The sequence below is a fragment of the Dromiciops gliroides genome, chromosome 4, assembly GCF_019393635.1.
Source record: "Dromiciops gliroides isolate mDroGli1 chromosome 4, mDroGli1.pri, whole genome shotgun sequence".
Taxonomy (NCBI): domain Eukaryota; kingdom Metazoa; phylum Chordata; class Mammalia; order Microbiotheria; family Microbiotheriidae; genus Dromiciops; species Dromiciops gliroides.
The window spans coordinates 148937737-148957689 of NC_057864.1; the positions used below are offsets into that span (position 1 = coordinate 148937737).

The 19953-nt window shown below is 36.8% G+C and overlaps 1 protein-coding gene across 1 annotated transcript in view; it reads right to left on the bottom strand.

Annotated features, from left to right (window-relative positions):
• DISC1 (DISC1 scaffold protein) overlaps positions 1-19953 on the bottom strand; it is a 531299-nt gene that overhangs the window by 397711 nt on the left and 113635 nt on the right. The window contains 5 exon segments of the mRNA XM_043999680.1: positions 4069-4088; positions 4091-4197; positions 11826-11884; positions 11886-11924; positions 11926-11975. Coding sequence (XP_043855615.1) covers positions 4069-4088; positions 4091-4197; positions 11826-11884; positions 11886-11924; positions 11926-11975 — 275 coding nt within the window.

A 19953-nucleotide genomic window follows, 5' to 3' on the forward strand; every position in this document is an offset into this window, starting at 1 on the left:
AGTTACTGCAATCTAATAAATATCTGTTAGTTGATGACTCCCTGATCTAAATGGTCAACTCTGGCATCCTTCCTGAGCTCCAATTGTCTACTGGATCTCCTAAATTGGATACCCCATAAGCATCTCATACTCAAAATATCCAAATGAGAATTCATTATCTTTTCCCCAAAACCTACCTAACTTCCCTATTTCTGAAGGCACAATCATCCTTCAAGTTTCTCAGGTTCACAACATTAACTTATTTTCCATCTCAACTTTCCCTCACCCTTCATGGAGCCAATTACTTACTGGTATTGTTATCTGTACCTTGACAGCATCTCTCATATGTGTCCAGTTCTCGCCATTCCCATGGTGCTAATTCTGGTTCAGGTCCTTATTACCTTCTGCCCAGACTATCAAAATAGATTCCTAATCAGTTTCCCTCTTTTGAATCTCTCTCCCCCTTCACTCCATCCCCCAAATGCCAAATTGATATTCTTAAAGTATAGGTCTAATAATGTTATTATCCTGTTCAAAAAGTTCCAATTGTTCCTTCTTGCCTTTAGGATAAAATGCAAATTCCTAAGTTGAGCACTTAAAGTCCTTTACAATATGACTTTAATCTACTTTTCCAAGTTTACTATATGTTACTTTCCCCCATGTACTATGTTTGCAATTGAGATAAACAAGCTCACTGAGTACTCCTCACATACCACCTCTGTCCCTTTCCATGGGTAGCCATCCATGCCTGGAATGCACTCTTTCCTTGCCCCAGTGTTATAGAATTCATGTTTTTTCTTCAAGCCTCAAGTCAAATGCCAACTTCTATGTAAGTCTTCCCCTGATCCCATAAGGAGCAACAGAAATTACTTTGCATATAATCTGTATTTACTTATATATATATATATATATATATATATATATATATATATATATATATATATACATGGATTTCTACCCTCACCCCTGCCCTCTACCACCAAAGCAATAGAACGGCAAGTCCTTTAGGATAGCAACTTTTGTTTTTGTCTTTGTATCGTCATTTTAAATATTTAAACATATTGGTAACAATAGCACTTTAGACACAAGTTGGCTTTTAATGCACAAGAACACTAGAGACAGCTAGGTGGTCCAGTGAAAAGAGTGATATATCTGGAATTAGGAACACTTGAGTTCAAATATGGCCTCAGATACTTACTAGCAATGAAAGCCAGCACTGCAGTCACAAAGATATGGGTTCAAGTCCTGCCTGCTTCAGAAACATCCTGGGGAAATTATTTAATTCCTGGCATGAAACTGACAGCTATAAATTATATACAAACTGCCAAGTCACTTTAACCTCCGTTTGCCTCAGTTTTCTCAAATTGTAAAATGAGACTTATAATAGCACTGCTTGCCAGAGTTATCATGAAGATCAACTGAGATAATATTTGTAAAATACCTCACGCACCATAGGCACTTAATAAATGCTTGTTTTCTTCCTTCCTTTGACCCTCCCAGAATTGGTGAAGGAAGCAGAGGCCAGTGGGATTATACTGATGGACTGAAAATATTGGGACAACTTGAAACTGAACAAAGCCCCTTAGTTCTTCTCAACAATCTACCCACTTCTTCTCTCTATCTGGGCAAGTCTATTACCTTCAGACAACAGGCCCCTTCAAATAAACTTCTATCTTCTATGATCTGATAGTACATCAATTTTCTCATTATTCACTTTTTGTTGTTCAGTCATTTCAGTCATGTCCAACACTTCATGACCGCATCTGGGGTTTTCTTGGCAAAGATGCTGGAATGGTTTTCTATGTCCTTTTCCAGCTCATTTTACAATGAGGAAACTGAGGCAAACAGGTTAAGTGACTTTGCCAAAGTCACATAGCTGGGAAGGGTCTGAGGCCAGATTTGAACTCAGGAAGACGAGTCTTTCTGACTCCAGGGCCAGCACTCTATCCACTGTTCCACCTAGCTGCCCTTGCCTATTCAAGGCAAATAATGAGAAATGAAAGGCAGTATAGCTTAGTGAATAGAAAGCCTGCCTTAGAGTCACAAAGATCTGGGTTCAAGTCCTGCCCTGCTTTGGGCACATACCAAGCAAATTACTTAATTCCTAATATGGAACTAACAACTATAGTTTATATGTAATCTGTCAATTCTACACCAGTAATTCTCTACACTGATTAAAAACAAAGAAATAAGAAATCAAAAGTAACTTCAAGTTCTAAGATCACTCAAAAATTCCTAACTGGGAAATGATAATTCATAAAATCAAAGTAAGAACAGATTAGTAGGAAGGGACTGACAGTATCTGACCCTCAGCTCAGTTTATGCCAAAGAAACCGTGTAAACTGTCTGGAGCATTTATATTGACTTTAGAAATGTCCTATTTCATCATCTTAGGAGAAGGCCAAATACTTTCTTTTAAAAATAAGAATATTTTATTTTATTAAGTATTTATTTTATTCTGAACTTAAATGAAATAAACATGTCCATAATACAGTAGAATAGTGTTAGAGAATAATCCCTCCCTTCCTCCCTCCCCAAGGTGGGAAACAATCTGATATGGGTCATACACATATGATCATGTAAAACATCACCATACTTGTCACTCTGTATAAGCAAACTAAAATCACTTTTTAAAAAAGTAAGAATGTGGAAAAATAGCGTGCTTCAGTCTGTTCCATTAAATACTTTCTATCATTACACTCAAACATTTCATATTATTCCCAGAAACAAGATTCTTCTAAGTATCCATACTGGACCATGGGTGAACCCCACTACCAGTAGGCAGTTAGGTGGTGTAGTGGATAGAGAGCTGGGCTTGGAATCAAGAAGACCTGAATTCAAATCCAACCTCAGGCACTTACTAGCTATGTGACCCTGGACAAGTCACTTAACTTCTGTTTGCCTCCACTTCCTCAACTATGAAATGGGGATAATAATAGACCATACCTCCCAGGGTTATAATGAAAATCAAATGAGATAATGTTTCAAAGTACTTAGCAGAATGCCGGGCACATAGTAAGTACTTAATAAATATTTATTTCCACCCTCTGTCCATATGAACCCACAACCCTATGGCTAGAGTAGTGTTTAGGGTTGAATATGCAAACCAAATTACTCTGTAGAACTGCCAGTCAGTGATATTTGTCTTATGCCTTTGAACCCTAAGCCCAGAGTTGGCTGCATCCTAGGAAGCCAATCAGCAGTTCCTGCCAGAGCAGAATGCATTGAGTTGGGTATGTGGGTGTGTGTATGTGTAGATGTTGGGGAGGAATAAGAGATAGGAAACTTGTGGATCCTATTACTTTAAGATCCCATCACTAGTTTTCCTATCTTAAACAGGCCTCGCTTCCATGTTGAGGTCTACTTCTCTGTGACAGGTCATGTCTACTTCTACAATGCCTAAGTGCTTCTCTCCTTTTAACCCATTGCTCTATTATGACTGGATTTGAGTGATCTCTGGCTCCCAACCTAGAGGTCTTGAAGACAAAGCTGGCTAATTCCTTGTTGGACATATTGATGTTGGGTCAATAGTAAGACTCTGTCCACCTTGAGGGTCTGTTTAATAGTCGATTCTGTGAGGTTAGGATTGCTGACCTTGGAATCACTGCCTTACACTGACCTCTAGCTGCCATCTATTATATTGGGCCCTCTCCAGTGATTGGCTTTTACCCTTTATTGCCATTGCCTCTCCCCAACACAGTTTGGTGTGACAAAGATTTCCATATGGGATTGTGTTTTGCAAAATTCTTTTTTATCTTAAAAAAAACCCAACCTTCAAAGGTTAGCATGATCAAAGATGACAAATGAGCCTGGAAAAGACAGTGTATATTTAAAAGATAATGAGGAATGTCAAATATAGGCACAAAAAGCCACTGTTTTCAGCCCCTCTTTGTAATGAGATTCATACAAGCCCTGTGACAGTCCTCTACCAATCACTGCTTAGAGAATCTTATTGGGATTCTAGCCAAAGCTCTAATTGCTATATTGAAGTAAAGAAAAGATTTCCAATTTATCCCATTCGCCTCAAATGGCTGCAAAATCACTTTACCAATAGTGTGTTTTTTCTTGCAACTTTATCAACTTTTTTACCTGTAACTGCTGCTTCTCTGAAGAAGCCAATCTCTCCTGGTGATGGAGACCTGGAGTCTGTCCTGAGCTGAGGATTCTGAGAAGTTTGGCTCCATTCTGAGCTGGGGCTGGGTTTCTTCACTGCTAATCCTTAGGAGGTAAAAGAATAAAGAGTAAAATAATATTGGAACAGCCCTTGTAAATAAATTCTGGGAATCTTAAAATCAGTCAAATGTCTTTATTGGCTTATAAAATGGTCACCAGGGGCAGCTAGGTGGCGCAGTGGATAGAGCACCGGCCCAGGAGTCAGGAGGACCTGAGTTCAAATCCGGCCTCAGACACTTAACACACACTTACTAGCTGTGTGACCCTGGGCAAGTCACTTTACCCCAATTGCCTCACTAAAAACAAACAAACAAACAAATAAAATGGTCACCAAGTCTTTTTTTTTTTCTTTTGTGGGTCAATGAGGGTTAAGTCAGGTCCTCCTGAATCCAGGGCTGGTGCTTTATCCACTGTGCCACCCAGCTGCCCCCAATCAAGTCTTCACATTCTAATCAGGGCCATGGAAAGCATAAGATCATAGTGGTAGAGTGGGAAGGGGTGATAGAAGTCATCTAGTCTACACTCCTCATTTAACAGAAGACGAAACTTAGGACCATAGAGGTTAAACACAGGCCTTAAGAGATAGAAGCAGGATTTTGGAAGAAGGTGCTCTGGCTCCAAAGCTGCTGCTCTTTCCATAGTATCAAAATGCCTCTCAAGAATATGGTAAGATGAGGCAGCTAGTTGGTGCAGTGGATAGAGCACCAGCTCTAAACTTGGGAGGAGCTGAGTTCAAGCTCAGCCTCAGACACTCAATACTTACTAGCTGTGTGACCCTGGGCAAGTCTCAACCCCATAAATAAATAAAAGATAAGATGCATAAATTGTAATCATATGGCAATTGCTAATGCCTTCCCTGCTTCAGATTACTTTCTAACTACCCTGGATCTTATTGTGTATATACCAGGGTATTTACATGTTGTCGCATCCATTAAAATGTGTGCTCTTTGAGGGCACAGACTGTATTTTGTCTTTCTTTTTATCTCCAGACTTAGCACAGTGTAAACAATAAATGCATGTTGATTGATTAATTGATTGGTTGGTTGATTGATCTAAGGTTTGGAGCTTTTTTAAGTGTGACAAATTCACAGATGTTGGTTCAGGGATCAGCAGAAAAGATCTCTTAAGGAGCTTTTACTATATTAATAGATTAATAAGTGTTTTCTTTTTCATCTCTACCACAATCCTTTGATTTTTATTTGAAGATAAATTCTAGTTAGTTAAAATATTGGAACATGGTCTGTGTGCCTAGTAGCCATGAAGCCAAGGATACCTTTTAAATTAATTATATCAGTTAGTAAACCACCAAGGATATCTTAGCCTGCAATTAAATCTTAAGACTTGCTATATCTCTGTGACATCTGTCGGTCTGAGGTGTAAACTCTATGTCCTAAAAATGTCAAATTAAGCTTTCTACCTTTAGTACAGGGCTTGGCTTCTCCCACTTCATAATTTCACACATTTGCCTGAAAAGCTCCCACTAATTTTGAGATTTATCTAATAGTAAAATGAGGCCTTCCTCTTTTTTTGCTGCAAACTACTATAAAACCTTTTATTTCTCTATATCTTAGTAAGATGACCCTAAATCCAACTCCCTCTCCTAACTCCTCAATGAAAGCTTACTAAAAGTTCTCTCTCCCTCCATGCATTTCATTTCTTCAAATACAGGTCATTTACAAAGAGTAAGTGAACCAACTATATACTGTATTGCAATTTATGTAGTCTTTACAGGAAAAATAATAATAATAATAACCATATTCACTTTGGATCCTCAGAGCAACAGATTTTTATAGAATAATAGAGTTTTATTCTATTCCTAGACCTTTTCATTCATTTCTTAATGCCTTTGACCAATTCTATTTGTTATAAATATAGAGTTTAGATATTTTATATATGTCCTGTCATCTAATTTTTCAAATATTTGATTGCAAATCCAATGATATAAAATGACAACAATAATTAATATCCTCCCTAACAAGTCTGCAGATTTCTTTTGTTTCCCTCACAGAACCCAGTATATATGGGGTTCAATAGGTATACAGTAATAGATTCAGCCCCTATACCTTTCATCCTTCTCATTTTTGCATCTGAAAAATGGAATAGTACTTTTCATATACCAACATACTATGTATATATTATTGTTATTCAGTCAATTCAGTCATGTCCAACTCTTTGTGACCCTATGGATCATACTGTGCATAGGGTATTCTTGACAAAGACAATGGAGTGGTTTGCCATTTTCTTCTCCTGCTCATTTTACAGATGAGGAAACTGAGGCAAAAAAGAGTTAAGTGACTTGCCCAGGGTCACATAACTAGTGTCTGAAGTCAGATTTGAACATAGGTCTTCCTGACTCCAGGCCCAGCTCCACCGATACACCTAGCTGTACCATTTACTATATTACCACAGCATCATAAGTACACACATTGGGAGCAGCTAGATGGTGCAGTGGATAGAGAGAGCAACAGCCTTGGAGTCAGGAGGACCTGAGTTCAAATCCGGCCTCAGACACTTGACACTTATTAGCTGTGTGACCCTGGGCAAGTCACTTAACCCCTCCATTGCCCCACCAAAAAGAAAAAAAAAGAAGTGGTATAAGTACACACATTACTATAGCATTCCAAGAATGGGGGGGGGGAGGGACTTAAAGATAAAAGAAAAGGCTTTCATCTTTCCTTAATTATCTGTGGAAATGGAGAGTTACAGTGACACAGATGATGGTTTTGCAGGAATTCTTTATAACAAACTTACTTTCTATATTGCTTTGATTAGGTTAGTATTAGGATTTGTCCGGACCTCCTAAACACACACCATCTGGATAGGGCTGAGGAAGGGAAGCTTGTCTGAAATGTAAAATTAATCACAGATGATCTATGAGATAGATATTCCATGGATAGAAATTGGAAACTGGCCATATTATCATTTGTCATATTCATTACATAATCCAAATGACAGCCCCCTGTGAAATGCCAGCATTCTAAGAATAGAAACGAAGCCGCAGACAGTTGCTATGATCTACCCCAGGCCACAGTGTGATCTGGTAATGAAGCAAAGTCTGGTTTTGAGCATGTGTCTCCTCCTTGCACCACCAGGTCATTCTCTAATGCTTTCCGACTGTGCTTGCTCTCTATGTGTAATAATTCTCAACAAGCCTTCCTCATCAAAGCAAATTAGTATAATTCTGCTATAAACTAATCAGTATATAAAATGAACAAGTCACTGAGGGTCAAGTATTAAAATATGGGTATTTTGGAGTGGTGCTTGGGCAAAAAATGTGTGTGCCTGTGGAAGCTCTATGTGTATAGATTGTCATACATGCTCCAGTGCAAATTAGGCAGACCCTTTCTGAATACTTTTGATTAAAATAAATTTTTTAAAAATCTTTGACTATTCTATTTGATCTCCTCCAAGGGAAGGGAAAAAACAGGAACTTTTGAGTTAAGATAGAATCCCACCCCCATTGAAAAATTTCAGCTGTAATTGACACAGCAGTAGAATCTGTATTCCATCAATTACACTCACCACGTGACCATTGTGTGTGAATATCCCCCATCACATTTAAAAAAAGGAAATAGACAGCCATCTGTGTATCAACTATTCGAGTGCCAGACTATTAATGTGTATGTGCCTGATGATGATTACATATCATTGCCTCCTCACCAGCCAAACAGCATTCAGACTTTCCCAATGCTTTTAAGTGCTCTTTGCTTTGCTAAGGGGACCACCTCCTGAAGCCATCATAAAAAGAGGAAAATCCTGATTAAGCAGTAAAGAAGACAGACTATCCACCTTCAAGCATATTTGATTACACAAAGAATTCATTTTAAAACATGCACACATTAGTTTCTGAAAAATTTTATGTACACCACTGGGGGTTCTTTGTCAGGCACATTAGATGCCAATCTTTATATTGAGGGTATCAGAAGATATTCTGTGCCACAACTAAGATCAACGAGTTTTAGAGTTGAAAAGGGACTTGAAATTACAATCTGGAGCTAGAAGGGATTTCCAAGGTCACTTAGCCCAAGCCCTTCATTTTAGATGAGGAAACTGAGGCCCAGAGAGATTAAATGACAAATAACTTTACTAAGTTTATGTAAAGAATAAGCATCAGGATAGGATTGTATAGATACCAAAGGCAAGACTCTTTCCTTTGTACCTAAGACTGACTCCTAAGAAATCATGCAGTACAAATCCATCAACTTGAAGATGAGAAAAACAAAGCTCACAAAAGCAGTTATAGTGTGAATTCCTCTAGGAAAGGATAATGTCATATATCTTTCTATATCACCCAAGTACCTTATAGTATCTTACACAAACTAGACATTTAATACATATTTTGAGAATTAATCAACAAATTAACATATGAAAATTGCTCTTAAGTGATTTGTCTAGAAGTACAAAACTAGTTGGTGACAAAACTGAGATAAAAATTAAGTCTACTGCATCCCAGATCTGGGATCTTTTCATTATTCCTCAATCATATCTGAATTTTTAAAATTTTATTTTATTTTGAACTTAAGAAATAAAAATAAGCCTTTCTATAACATAGTAGAATAGGGAAAAAGATAATTGCATATGAAACTATAAATTTATAATGTATAACTTGCTATCCTTTTTGTTTTGTTTTGTTTTGTTTTGTTTTAGTGAGGCAACTGGGGTTAAGTGACTTGCCCAGCCTCACACAGCTAGTAAGTGTTAAGTGTCTGAGGCCAGATTTGAACTCAGGTCCTCCTGAATCCAAGACCAGTGCTTTATCTACTGTGCCACCTAGCTGCTCCTATCCTTTTAAATATATAATAAGTTATTGTATAACTTTCTTTTTCCCTTTTTTCCTCTCCCTGCCCTACCACCCTAAAGATTGCTACCATTAGACACAAATATATGTGTATGTATGTATGCACGCATATACATATATGTGTATACACATGCATACATACCTATGTGTATATACACACATATATACATGTATAACTATTTTATACATGCTTCTGTTTATAAGTTCTTTTTCTGGATGCAGTTATACATTTGAATTATTGAACACACAAAATTCACACACACAGGATACCCAGCCCAAAGACAACAAAAGCCTTTTTAGGTTACTGAATATAAATCCAAGTCCAACTGGAGTCTCACATTAGTATGATAGATTGAAATGAAAAACTAACAAAGGGGATGGTGATTCTTATCCTAGCTTTGCATTAACTTTCTGAAAAAGATCACTGGATTTCTTTGTACCTCAGTTATGATTACTATAAAGTAAAGAAGTTATATGAAAATTCTTTGCTTTTAATCTCCAATTCTTTACAATGTTATATTTATACACAAAAGTTTTACCTGATAAAAAGTCCTTCCATCTTTTATTTACCACTTTGTTGATTTTTCATAGGACAATAAAAGAAGCACTAAACTTTAAGACTTTGCTCTAAATTATATTGTGACTTTTTATATTAGCAATTAATGATTAATTATTATTTCTATTTTACATTCTAATAGTCACTGTTTTTATAGAATGCACAATTGACCAGAATAATATGTTATGTCCCCTTTGATTCAATGGCACGAGCATTTATTAGATGTCCATTGTGTCCCTGGAGTTGTGACTACAAAAGACAAAGCAAAAAAGACCCTGCCCTCAAGTAGCTTACATTTCCAATAGGGGAGACAATATACATATATGAAAGTATATGAAAAACACATAAAACAGCTACAAGATAACCTTGTGGGCAACATGTCACCAGCTAGAAGGAATCCATACTTAGGAGGAACTTTTCTCCTCATAACATATGCTCATAGTTGAAATACCATTGTCTATCTGACAGTACCTTAACCAAATTGCAAGCAAGACATCCAGGATGAACAACACTTCCTATATAAAATACTGTACAAACTCATACTTACAAGATGGTAGTCAGTATCACAAATTATAAACAACAACTGGAACTTTGTTAAAATCATAGAACTTCAGAAGGGGCCCTGGAGATAGTCCAATTCCCTTGAATAACTAGGCATACAACAGGTAACATGAACGGCTCGAGAGGATACAGCTAGTTAGTGGGCAAGCTGGAAATAGAAGAATCCAGGTCTTTTGATTCATGGGAGGGGGGGGTAAGGGGAGAGGAGTGCTTCCCTTCACTCTTCAATTTCTTGTTAAACTGAGTTAAAACCAATAGTAGGAAAAAGGTTGAAGGGGATTTGATGCAGCTGAAATTATTAAACCCTAAAGTATATTGGGACTGGCACCCTTACCTCAGAATACTTGGATATTTAAGATACAGTCTGCAGATGTTTAGATTCTCATCACCTTCCACCTGCACTACTACAATAATCTCTGGTTCAATGGCTCCTTTTTACCTACAGGATCAAATACAAAATTTTCTGTTTAATTTTAAAGCCTTCCTACCTTTCCAGTCTTCTTATGCCTTATTTCCCTCCACGACTGGTAATACAATGCCATAGGTTTTCTTCCTGTCCCTCACATAAGACACCATCTCCTAACTCCAAGAATTTTCCCTTACTGTCCCCCATGCCTGGAAGTCTTTCCCTCTTTGTCTCTGCCTCCTGGCTTCCCTGGCTGAAGACTGTAACGATTGGAATGACGCCACCTGCTGGAGACCTTACTGCAGGATGCTCTGTCATGAGGAGAAGGTTTCTGAGGGCAAGACATGCAGCTCTTTGGTGTCAGGAAGTGATGTTTGCTTGTGGGAAGAAGAGGAGGCGAGCTGGCACTCTCACTCTCTTTCGTCAGGGACTCTGGTGAGAGTAGAGCTAGGAATGCTCTCTCCCTTTAATAGATAGATGAATCTAGGTCTTTCTCTTTCTCTGTACCAAATTCTTATCTCCTTAATAAATGCTTAAAAGTCTAACTCTTGCAAAGCTTATAATTTATTGGCGACCACTCATTAGATATTTTAGACAGACTAGCTAGAATTTTAGCCCTTTACAAGTCTCATCTTCTGCCTTTCCCAGTCTGCTTAATGTTAGTGCCTTCCCTTTGACTCTACCCCCACTTCTTCCAGGAAAAATCTCATTTGCACATAGCTGCTTGAATGATTGTCTCTCCATCAGTCTGTGAGCACCATGAGGGCAGGACTATTTTTTTTCCTTTCTTTTTATTTGCAGTACTTAGCACAGTGCCTAGTACACCGTAGGCACTTAATAAATGCTTGTTAACTAACTGAGGACAAAGAGATTGATACTAGTTAATTGGTACAGTGCCTAGGTGTACCTGTTTATATTCTCGATATAATTGTTCTATGTTATGTATCATCCATTTAAACCATGCTTATGCCAATAGCAAAACCTCACACTTAGCTATTTTTATTTTCACAGGAAAAAACACAGAACCAAGTGGGAAAGTAGATGCCCATTCTCCTGTAAATTGATCGTGCTTATTAGACACCATCAGCACTATCCATCCAAGAACACTTTCAGCTGAGGGGATCAGAGGTAGTTTCATGAAGTAAGTGGCTGCCTCAGCTGGATCTTAGAGCTTCCTCCAAGCTGGACAAATTAATTTTCTAATCTCCCCAAAATAAGGATTCTAAAAGGTGGAAATGAGGAAGGATGAGATTGCATAAAGCAAGTACTGAGAAAGGAAATAAACCATATGCCAAGTGTTATCCTTGCAAAAGCAAATCTGCAGAGTGATGGTAAATGTCATAAATACTTACTCATGTGTAGCCCAGTGCAGAGCAGATTGGACTTGGGCTCCAAAATAGTCCAAAAATGAAACTAATAGATGGATGTCTTGAAGGAAGCTGAAACTTTAGGGGTGCTCTTTTCTTTCTCCAAGTCTTCTAATTGTTGTTTTAATTCTTCAGCTAGATACCCAAGAGAGGAAGAAAAAATGAAATCATGAAATTCAGGATGATTATCTCTTTTCAGGGCTTTTCACTTTTTTTTTAATCTGGACCTATGACATCAGTTTAAGGAACACCCAATGTACAAATTTCTTCCATAGATGCAGACCCTGCCACTCCTCTCTCTAAAACTTATAATCTTAGAGAGTTTTCCTATGGCACTGAGAGGTTTAGTAACTTGCCAGGGTTACACCAAGTAGTAAGTATCAGAGACAAGATTTAACCCAGGTTTTACTAATTACAAAGTAGGCCCTTTATTGAGTATATCTCACACCTTGCACATGTAGAAACTTAGTAAATGTTAGGTGATTGAATGGAACTTACTTCTAAATAATCTTTATGGGGCAGCTAGTTGGTGCAGAGGATAAAGCACTGTCCCTGGTTGGATTCAGGAGGACCTGAGTTCAATCCAGCCTCAGACATTTGACACTTACTAGCTGTGTGACCAAGGGCAAGTCACTAACCCTCATTACCCCACAAAAACAACAATTTAAAAATAATAATAATAATAATCTTTATTCTAATGTCATGATCTACAAATTACCCTGAACCAGCGGTTTTTATTTTCTCTTCAATTGGCCCCTCACAAATTCTCTACTCTTTCATATACATATATATGTACTATGCATGTACATATATATGTATACTAGATACAATATATTCTACTATTTAAAATTCTATATACCACTAAAGTTGGTCGTTCTCAAAGGCTACTACCATCCAAACTCTATTCAATGCAACAAACACTTTTAAAGGCCTCTTATTCCCATGGCATTGTGCTAGGTGAGGAGAACAAAGATGAAAAAATTGGATAGCCCTACCTTCAAGATGCTTACATTCTCCTGCGGTGGGGGTAGAGAGGTATAGGACAAGTTGTTCCCAAACAAGTAAATATAATTAATGCAAGTCAGAGTGTAATGTGATCAAAGGAAAGAACTAGAAAAACCCCCCTAGGAAAACTTAGAGGAGGAGAAACTACTTTCACCTTAGGTTTAAGGCTTCATAGAAGAAATGGTGTCTGAATCCAAGCCGTAGAAGAAAAGGAGTCTGAAAGCTAAACTCGAGAGAAGGAGTCACTCCTAACATACGAATAACCCACAAGGATGCAGAGAAGTTAGAGGTATTGTATTAAGTTAGAGCAGGAGTTCTAATCTTTTTATTGCACTGTTGAGCCCTTTGGTAGTCTCCAGAGCATGTCTCAGAATATTTTTATGTACAAAAAATAAAATTTATAGGATTACAAAGGAAACCATTCTCTCTCGAATATACAATTATCAAAACATTTAAAATTAAGTTCATAGCCACCAGGTATAAAAATTCCTGAATTAGAAGAATAGTTATTGTCTAGTTTGGCTGGAGGATAAAGTTAAATAGGGAAAGTAACAGAAAATAAGACTGGAAAGGTAAGTTGGAACCAAATGGAGAAGGCCTGGGGGCCAATAAGTAAAAACATACAGATTAGGAACCTGTGTTGTGAGCAGCAAGCTGGGCACGTTTTGTTGGATCATAGAGTACATGGAGCAGAATAAAATATAAGACTTGAAAAGTAGGAAAGGACCAGAAAACAATTAGCATGATAAATCTTATTAATAACAAAACAAGAACACATGGTTATAGCAATAAATGGAGAAAAACATCTTCAATAAACTACAGCACTCATTTGTATTTAAAAAAAAACACTAAGGGGGAGGTAGGTGGCGCAGATGGATAGAGCACCGGTCCTGAGATCAGAAGGACCTGAGTTCAAATCCAGGCCTCAGACACTTAACACCTTACTAGCTGGGTGACTCTGGGCAAGTCACTTAACCCCAATTGCCTCACCAAAAAAAACCAAACAAACAAAAAAACACTAAAAAGCATAAAAATCAAAAGACCTTTCCTTAATATGATCAAAAACATTTATCTGAAACATAAGAATTAGCATGCTTTTTAATGAAGAAATATTAGAAGTTTTCACAATAAGCTCAGGAGTGAAATAGCAACATATCTGCTATCACTCTTATTATTTGGCCGAGTACTAGAAATGCTGGTAATATGGCCCTCTAAAAAGGAAACTAAAGAAGTAAATCATTGGCAAGAAGGAGACAAAGTTATTTCCATATGCTGACTAATATTCATTTAGAACATTCTAGATAATTATCCCAAGATTAATCAAGACAATAACCTCAGTGATATAGCAGGACACAAATAAATGCATAAAATTCCCATTGTAACAAAAAAAATACAGGAAAAGGAGATGAAAAGAGAAATCTTGCTGTAAGAAATGATGAGCAAGAGGAGTTCAGAGAACCTGGAGGGTCTTGCGTGGGCTGATGATGAGTGAGATGAGCAGAACCAGAAGAACATTGTACACACGTATCATCAACATTGAATGTTGATTTACTGTGATGGACTATATTCTTCTCACCAATGCAATGGTACAGAAGAGTTCCAGGGAAACTCATGATAGAAGAGATCTCCAAATCCAAGCAAAAAAAAAGAACTGTGGAAATATAGATGCTGAATGAACCATACTATTTCTTTTGCTTTGGTGCTGTTGTTTTTTTCTATTTGAGGTTTTTCATCATTGCTCTACTTTTTTTCTCTTATAACACTGACTAATGCAGAAATAGGATTCATGTTATATGTATATATGTGTGTGTGTGTGTGTGTGTGTGTGTGTATAACGTTATATCAGATTACCTGCTGTCTAGGGGAGGGGGGAGGGAGGGGAGGGAGGGAGAAAAATCTGAAATTGTAAAGCTTGTATAAACAAAGTTGAGAACTATCTTTACATGTAACGGGGAAAAAAAATAAAATACTTTATTAATTTAAAAAAGAGAGAAATTTCCTTTGAAACAATTAAAAGCATTAAATATTTGGTATATAACCTACCAAGAGACAGAGACTTCTATGAGTATAATTTAAACAATTTTCAGAGAAATAAAGGCAAATCTCAGTAAATAGAGAAGTCATCAATATTCACAGCTAACCACTCCAATGTATGTAAAAATGGAAATACTTTCCAACTAATTTATAGAATATGAACAAACACTTCTCAAAAGAAGGATTGCAAAACTATTAGTAAACATAAGAAAGAATGCACCAAATCACTAGTAAAGAAATGCAATAATCAAATCCACCTCATACTCAGCAAATTAGCAAAGATGACAAAGATGGGAAGTTCATTGTAGAAGGGTTGTGGTACATTGATGCACTGTTTTTTTGTTGTTTTTTTGTGGGGCAGTGAGGGATAAGTGACTTGCCCAGGTCAGACAGCTAGAAAATGTCAAGTATCTGAGGCTGGATTTGACACTCAGGTCCTCCTGAATCCAGGTCCAGTACTTTATCCACCTGCACCACCTACCTGCCCCACATTAACGCACTATTGGTGGAACTGTAAATTAGTACGGACCATTCTGGAAAGCAATTTGTAATTATGTAAAAGCTGGTACTGCTAAATCTAAATTACTGCTAATCTTGTATTATGAAGCAAGTAATTGGTGGTGCAGTGGATCAGTACCAGCCCCTGGATTCAGGAGGACCTGAGTTCAAATCCGGCCTCAGACACTTGACACTAGCTGTAAGACCTTGGGCAAGGCATTTAACCCTCATTGCCACACAAAAAAACAAAACAAAAATAAACTACCTGGTACTAGCTAAGAAATAGAAAGGTAGAACAATGGAATAGAGTAGATATACAACTTACAGCAGCAAATAAGCATAACAACCTTGCATTTGAGAAGTGTAAAGACAAATTTTGGGGATAAGAATTCATTATTTGGTAAAAATTGTTGGGAAAAACTGGAAAACAGTATGGCAGAAACTGAGCATGGACAATACCTCACACCATTTACCAAAATAAGGTCAAAAATGGATACATGACCTAGATATAAAGATATAAAGAGAGATTTTACAAGAAAATTTAGAACATAGAAACATATTACTTATCAGACTGTGGAGAAGTGAATAATTTATGATTAAACAAGAGATAGAGAGCCAAAATTAGGTGTGAAAATGTATCATTTCAATTCTATTAAGTTAAAAAGGTTCTGTACAAATAAAATTAACATAGCCAGAATTATAAAGAAAACAGAAAACTAGGAGGGATTTTATACATAGTTTATCAGATAAAGGTCTCATATCTAAAACACATAAAGAACTTTGTCATATGTATAATAATAAGAGTCATTCCCCAACTGATAAATGGTCAAAGGATATAAACCAGCCAATGACAAAATCAAAGAAATTTATAGTCATATAAATATGCTCTAAATCATTATTGATTTTAGAAACACAGATTAAAACAACCTTGATGTATCATTTTACCACCTACCAGATTGGCTAAAATAATATAAGGGGGGAAATGGCAAATGTTAGAGAGGATAAGCAAAAATTGGGACACTAATTAAATAAATCATTTTAACCATCAAGGAAATTATAGCCACTATACTTAAATTCTAATATCATAGCCCAGGATATGCTTATAGAGAAAGTAAAAATTATTTACAAGACAACAAAAATGGGGAAAGTATCTAGTGTACATAGAGGAGATCTGTTCAAAAGGACTTCTGGACATAGAAAAGGTAACAATTGTAAGAGCATAGAGGAATATATACACTAGAAATCTGAAGGAGGGGAAGATACAAACAGGAATGGTGAAAATCTAAGGTTTATTAATACCAAAAGAGTTAACCTAAGAGGCAACTTGCCATTTATATATATTTTTTTAAAAGAAAATTTTATACATACTTCATTGAGGGCATCTGGAAGATGGCATTAGACTGGAACAGATAGGCTTCTGTAAGTCATATTCACAGTAGACCAGATCTTTATCATCGTACAATTGACTAAAATATAGAGAAAATACTAGTACCCATTGTGTTATTATGTATAACTTGATTCCTTAGAACAAAACTCCTCAAAAGCACCCTTATAATTTTATGTAAATTTATGAAGATTCTTTAAAGATATATGGAAACCTTTTCCCACACCATTAGTTCATTAATATCAGATAAGATATAAGGCTAAACAGAGGCGACACGGTCATCAAAAGCATATCACACTGGCCATGACAGGAGACAGAGGGAGAAGTTTGGAGGTCCAAATTGAAGAGGGATTCTCTATGGATAGTGAACATTTCTCCAGGCCTTCTTGTTTGTGGATGGCCTACAACAAACCCCCAGAATTCAATCTTTAATCACTCAAAAGAATTTGATTGAATGCTTCCAAGAGGAGAAGAAGAAGCAGATTAAGGATGCCTATTATCCAAGATGGACAGCCTATAGAGCTAATTCACCAGCATATGTCAAAAAAAAAAAAAAAAAGAAGAAGGAAGGCCCCCCAGCATAATGGATGAACTCTCTCTAGCAACCCTGGGAGACAGGGACAGTTGGGCTCAGATGAGTTGCAAATCTGCATTACTGGAAGGAATATCCAGATAAAGGCGATTCAACGTCATTCAATTATTTGAGAATTTGACCATTGGCTTGCTTTTGTTTTTTGTATCATAGCAATTTCCAGTTATAACTTCCCCCATCAAATGTATATCAAAATTGATAGTATGTACAGCATTATATGGGACAGCTAGGTAGTGCAGTGGATAGAGCTACCTGGCCTATAGTCAGAAGACCTGAATTCGAATCTGACCTAAGGTACTTCCTAGCCATGTGACCCTAGGCAAGTCATTTCGCCCCTGTTTGCCTCAGTTTCCTCATCTGTAAAATAAGTTAGAGAAGAAATGGAAACCACTCTAGTAGCTATGGACAAGAAACACCTCAAATGGAATCAAAAAGAGTTGGACCATGACGAAAATGACTCAGCAACAATAGCCATCTATCTCTATACTGATAGGAAGGAAAGATTCACAGTTGTTCATTTGGGAACAAAATTATTACTGTAATTAATATGAGCTCAGAGGCCTTTGCCAGCATTTTCATTTATGTTAAATGTAGTCACTGTACATATTGTTCTTCTGGTTCTACTTCAGTCTGCATGAGTTCACAGCCTCCTACATTGCATTTTTGTCACTGCTTAAGATATAATCATGTCGGGGCAGCTAGGTGGCGCAGTGGATAGAGCACCGGCCCTGGATTCAGGAGGGACCTGAGTTCAAAATCTGGCCTCAGACCCTTGACACTTAGTAGCTGTGTGATCTTGGGCAAGTCACTTAACCCCAATTGCCTCACCAAAATTAAAAAAAAATTTTAAGATATAATCATGTCCAATATATTCATATTGCACAAGTGTATCCAACTACTTCCCAATTGATGAGCACCTGTTTTATTTCCAAGATTTTGCTGCTATGATAGGTACTGCTACAAATATTGTGGTATATATAGGACATGTTTTTTGTCTTTGACCTCTGTGTGACATATGCCCAATCATTGAAGCTAAATCAAAAGATATGAACAATAAGAAAACTTAGTGACTTTTTATTGCATAATTCCATATTCTTATGCTCATGTTGATGGAATGAGGGTCAGAGTGCTGGGTTCAGAATGAGTAGAATTAGGTTTGTGGTTTGTGTTCTGGGGTTTTATTGAATGCTTCACTAGACCATTAGGTTGAATCACTGTGCAATTCTATCAACAATATATGCTTGTCTTCCCCACAGCCCTTCCAACATTAATTATTTCCATCTTTTGTCATCTTTATCAATTTGATGGGTATGAGGTAAAATCTGGAGTTGCTTTACTTTTTCCTTATTAATTTGGAATTTTAATATATTTGTTGACATATATCATATTAAAATGTATAACGTCAACCTATAATTTCCCTTTCTCCCTGCAAAGGTAAAACAAAGAAACAAAGAAACCTTTTTGGTTGTTCCCTCACTTTATTCAGCCTCACCTCATTCTAAGACTTTGTCATAATGATACTAGGTTTACAGGCTCTTGCCACACTATGGTATCCATCCTCCATAACTGTCTATTCTGCCATGTTCTACATATAACTTTTTAAAATGTAATAAGGTCGAAGTCTATATCCGCATTGGTCTCTTTTGGCAGCTTCCCTCCTCATCAGAATTCTTTCCTCTTTGTGGTCTCAAAATATAATTCCTTGACAGCTTCCCCTTCTTACTAAACTCCCTAAGAGAATTTTAATCCATGTAATACAACCTATCCTTCTTCTGATCCCTTTGAAACAAATTCTCCAAAATGTAGACCTGCAGGAAAGCTTATCCCCCAGTTTTCCTGTATTTCTCTATCACAAAATCAAACAAATTCTGATTCTTCTCTCATGACATGACTAATGGGGGAAAATATGTTTAACACGATTGTAATGTATAACCTATATCAGATTGCTTGCTGGCTTCAGGAGGGAAAGGGAACTCAAAATCTTACAAAAATGGATGTTGAAACCATCTTTACATGTAATTGAAAAAAAATACTGCTATTTTTAAAATTAAACAATTTTTATTTTATCAGTTTCTAAAAATGAAAAAATCCATTCTGTTTGGTATGAGTGTGAAAATGACAGAGCTCTTATGAATAAATATTTACATTCCATCATTTAGATTATATCATGACCACCCTTACCATGGTAGGGTCCTACACAAAGACTTATATCCTTGAAATGACTGAACCAGCAATCTGAACATGTAACTGTTATATGGCCTGATTCTATAAACTGTATAAGTTCTCTTAGGTATATTTAATATATAAGGAAAAACAGGAAAGCATTAACCATAACAGGTTGGTTGTAAAATGTCCCACACAATTTAACAACAAGGTAATGGGAAATTACTACATAGACCTAATAAGTCAGCCCAACTATTATAAGTCAAAATCATCTATTCGACATTAATGTTGCCATGTAGAAATGATGGGTAGCCATTTCAATCAAAACCCAAATGGATTCTCATTGAGATTTTGGTATAGTGGTGCTTTCAACTTCCTATGTGTACATGAAAAGTATAGTGGACAATTTCATGCATTGGTTTTCCTCTTTAAGCCCT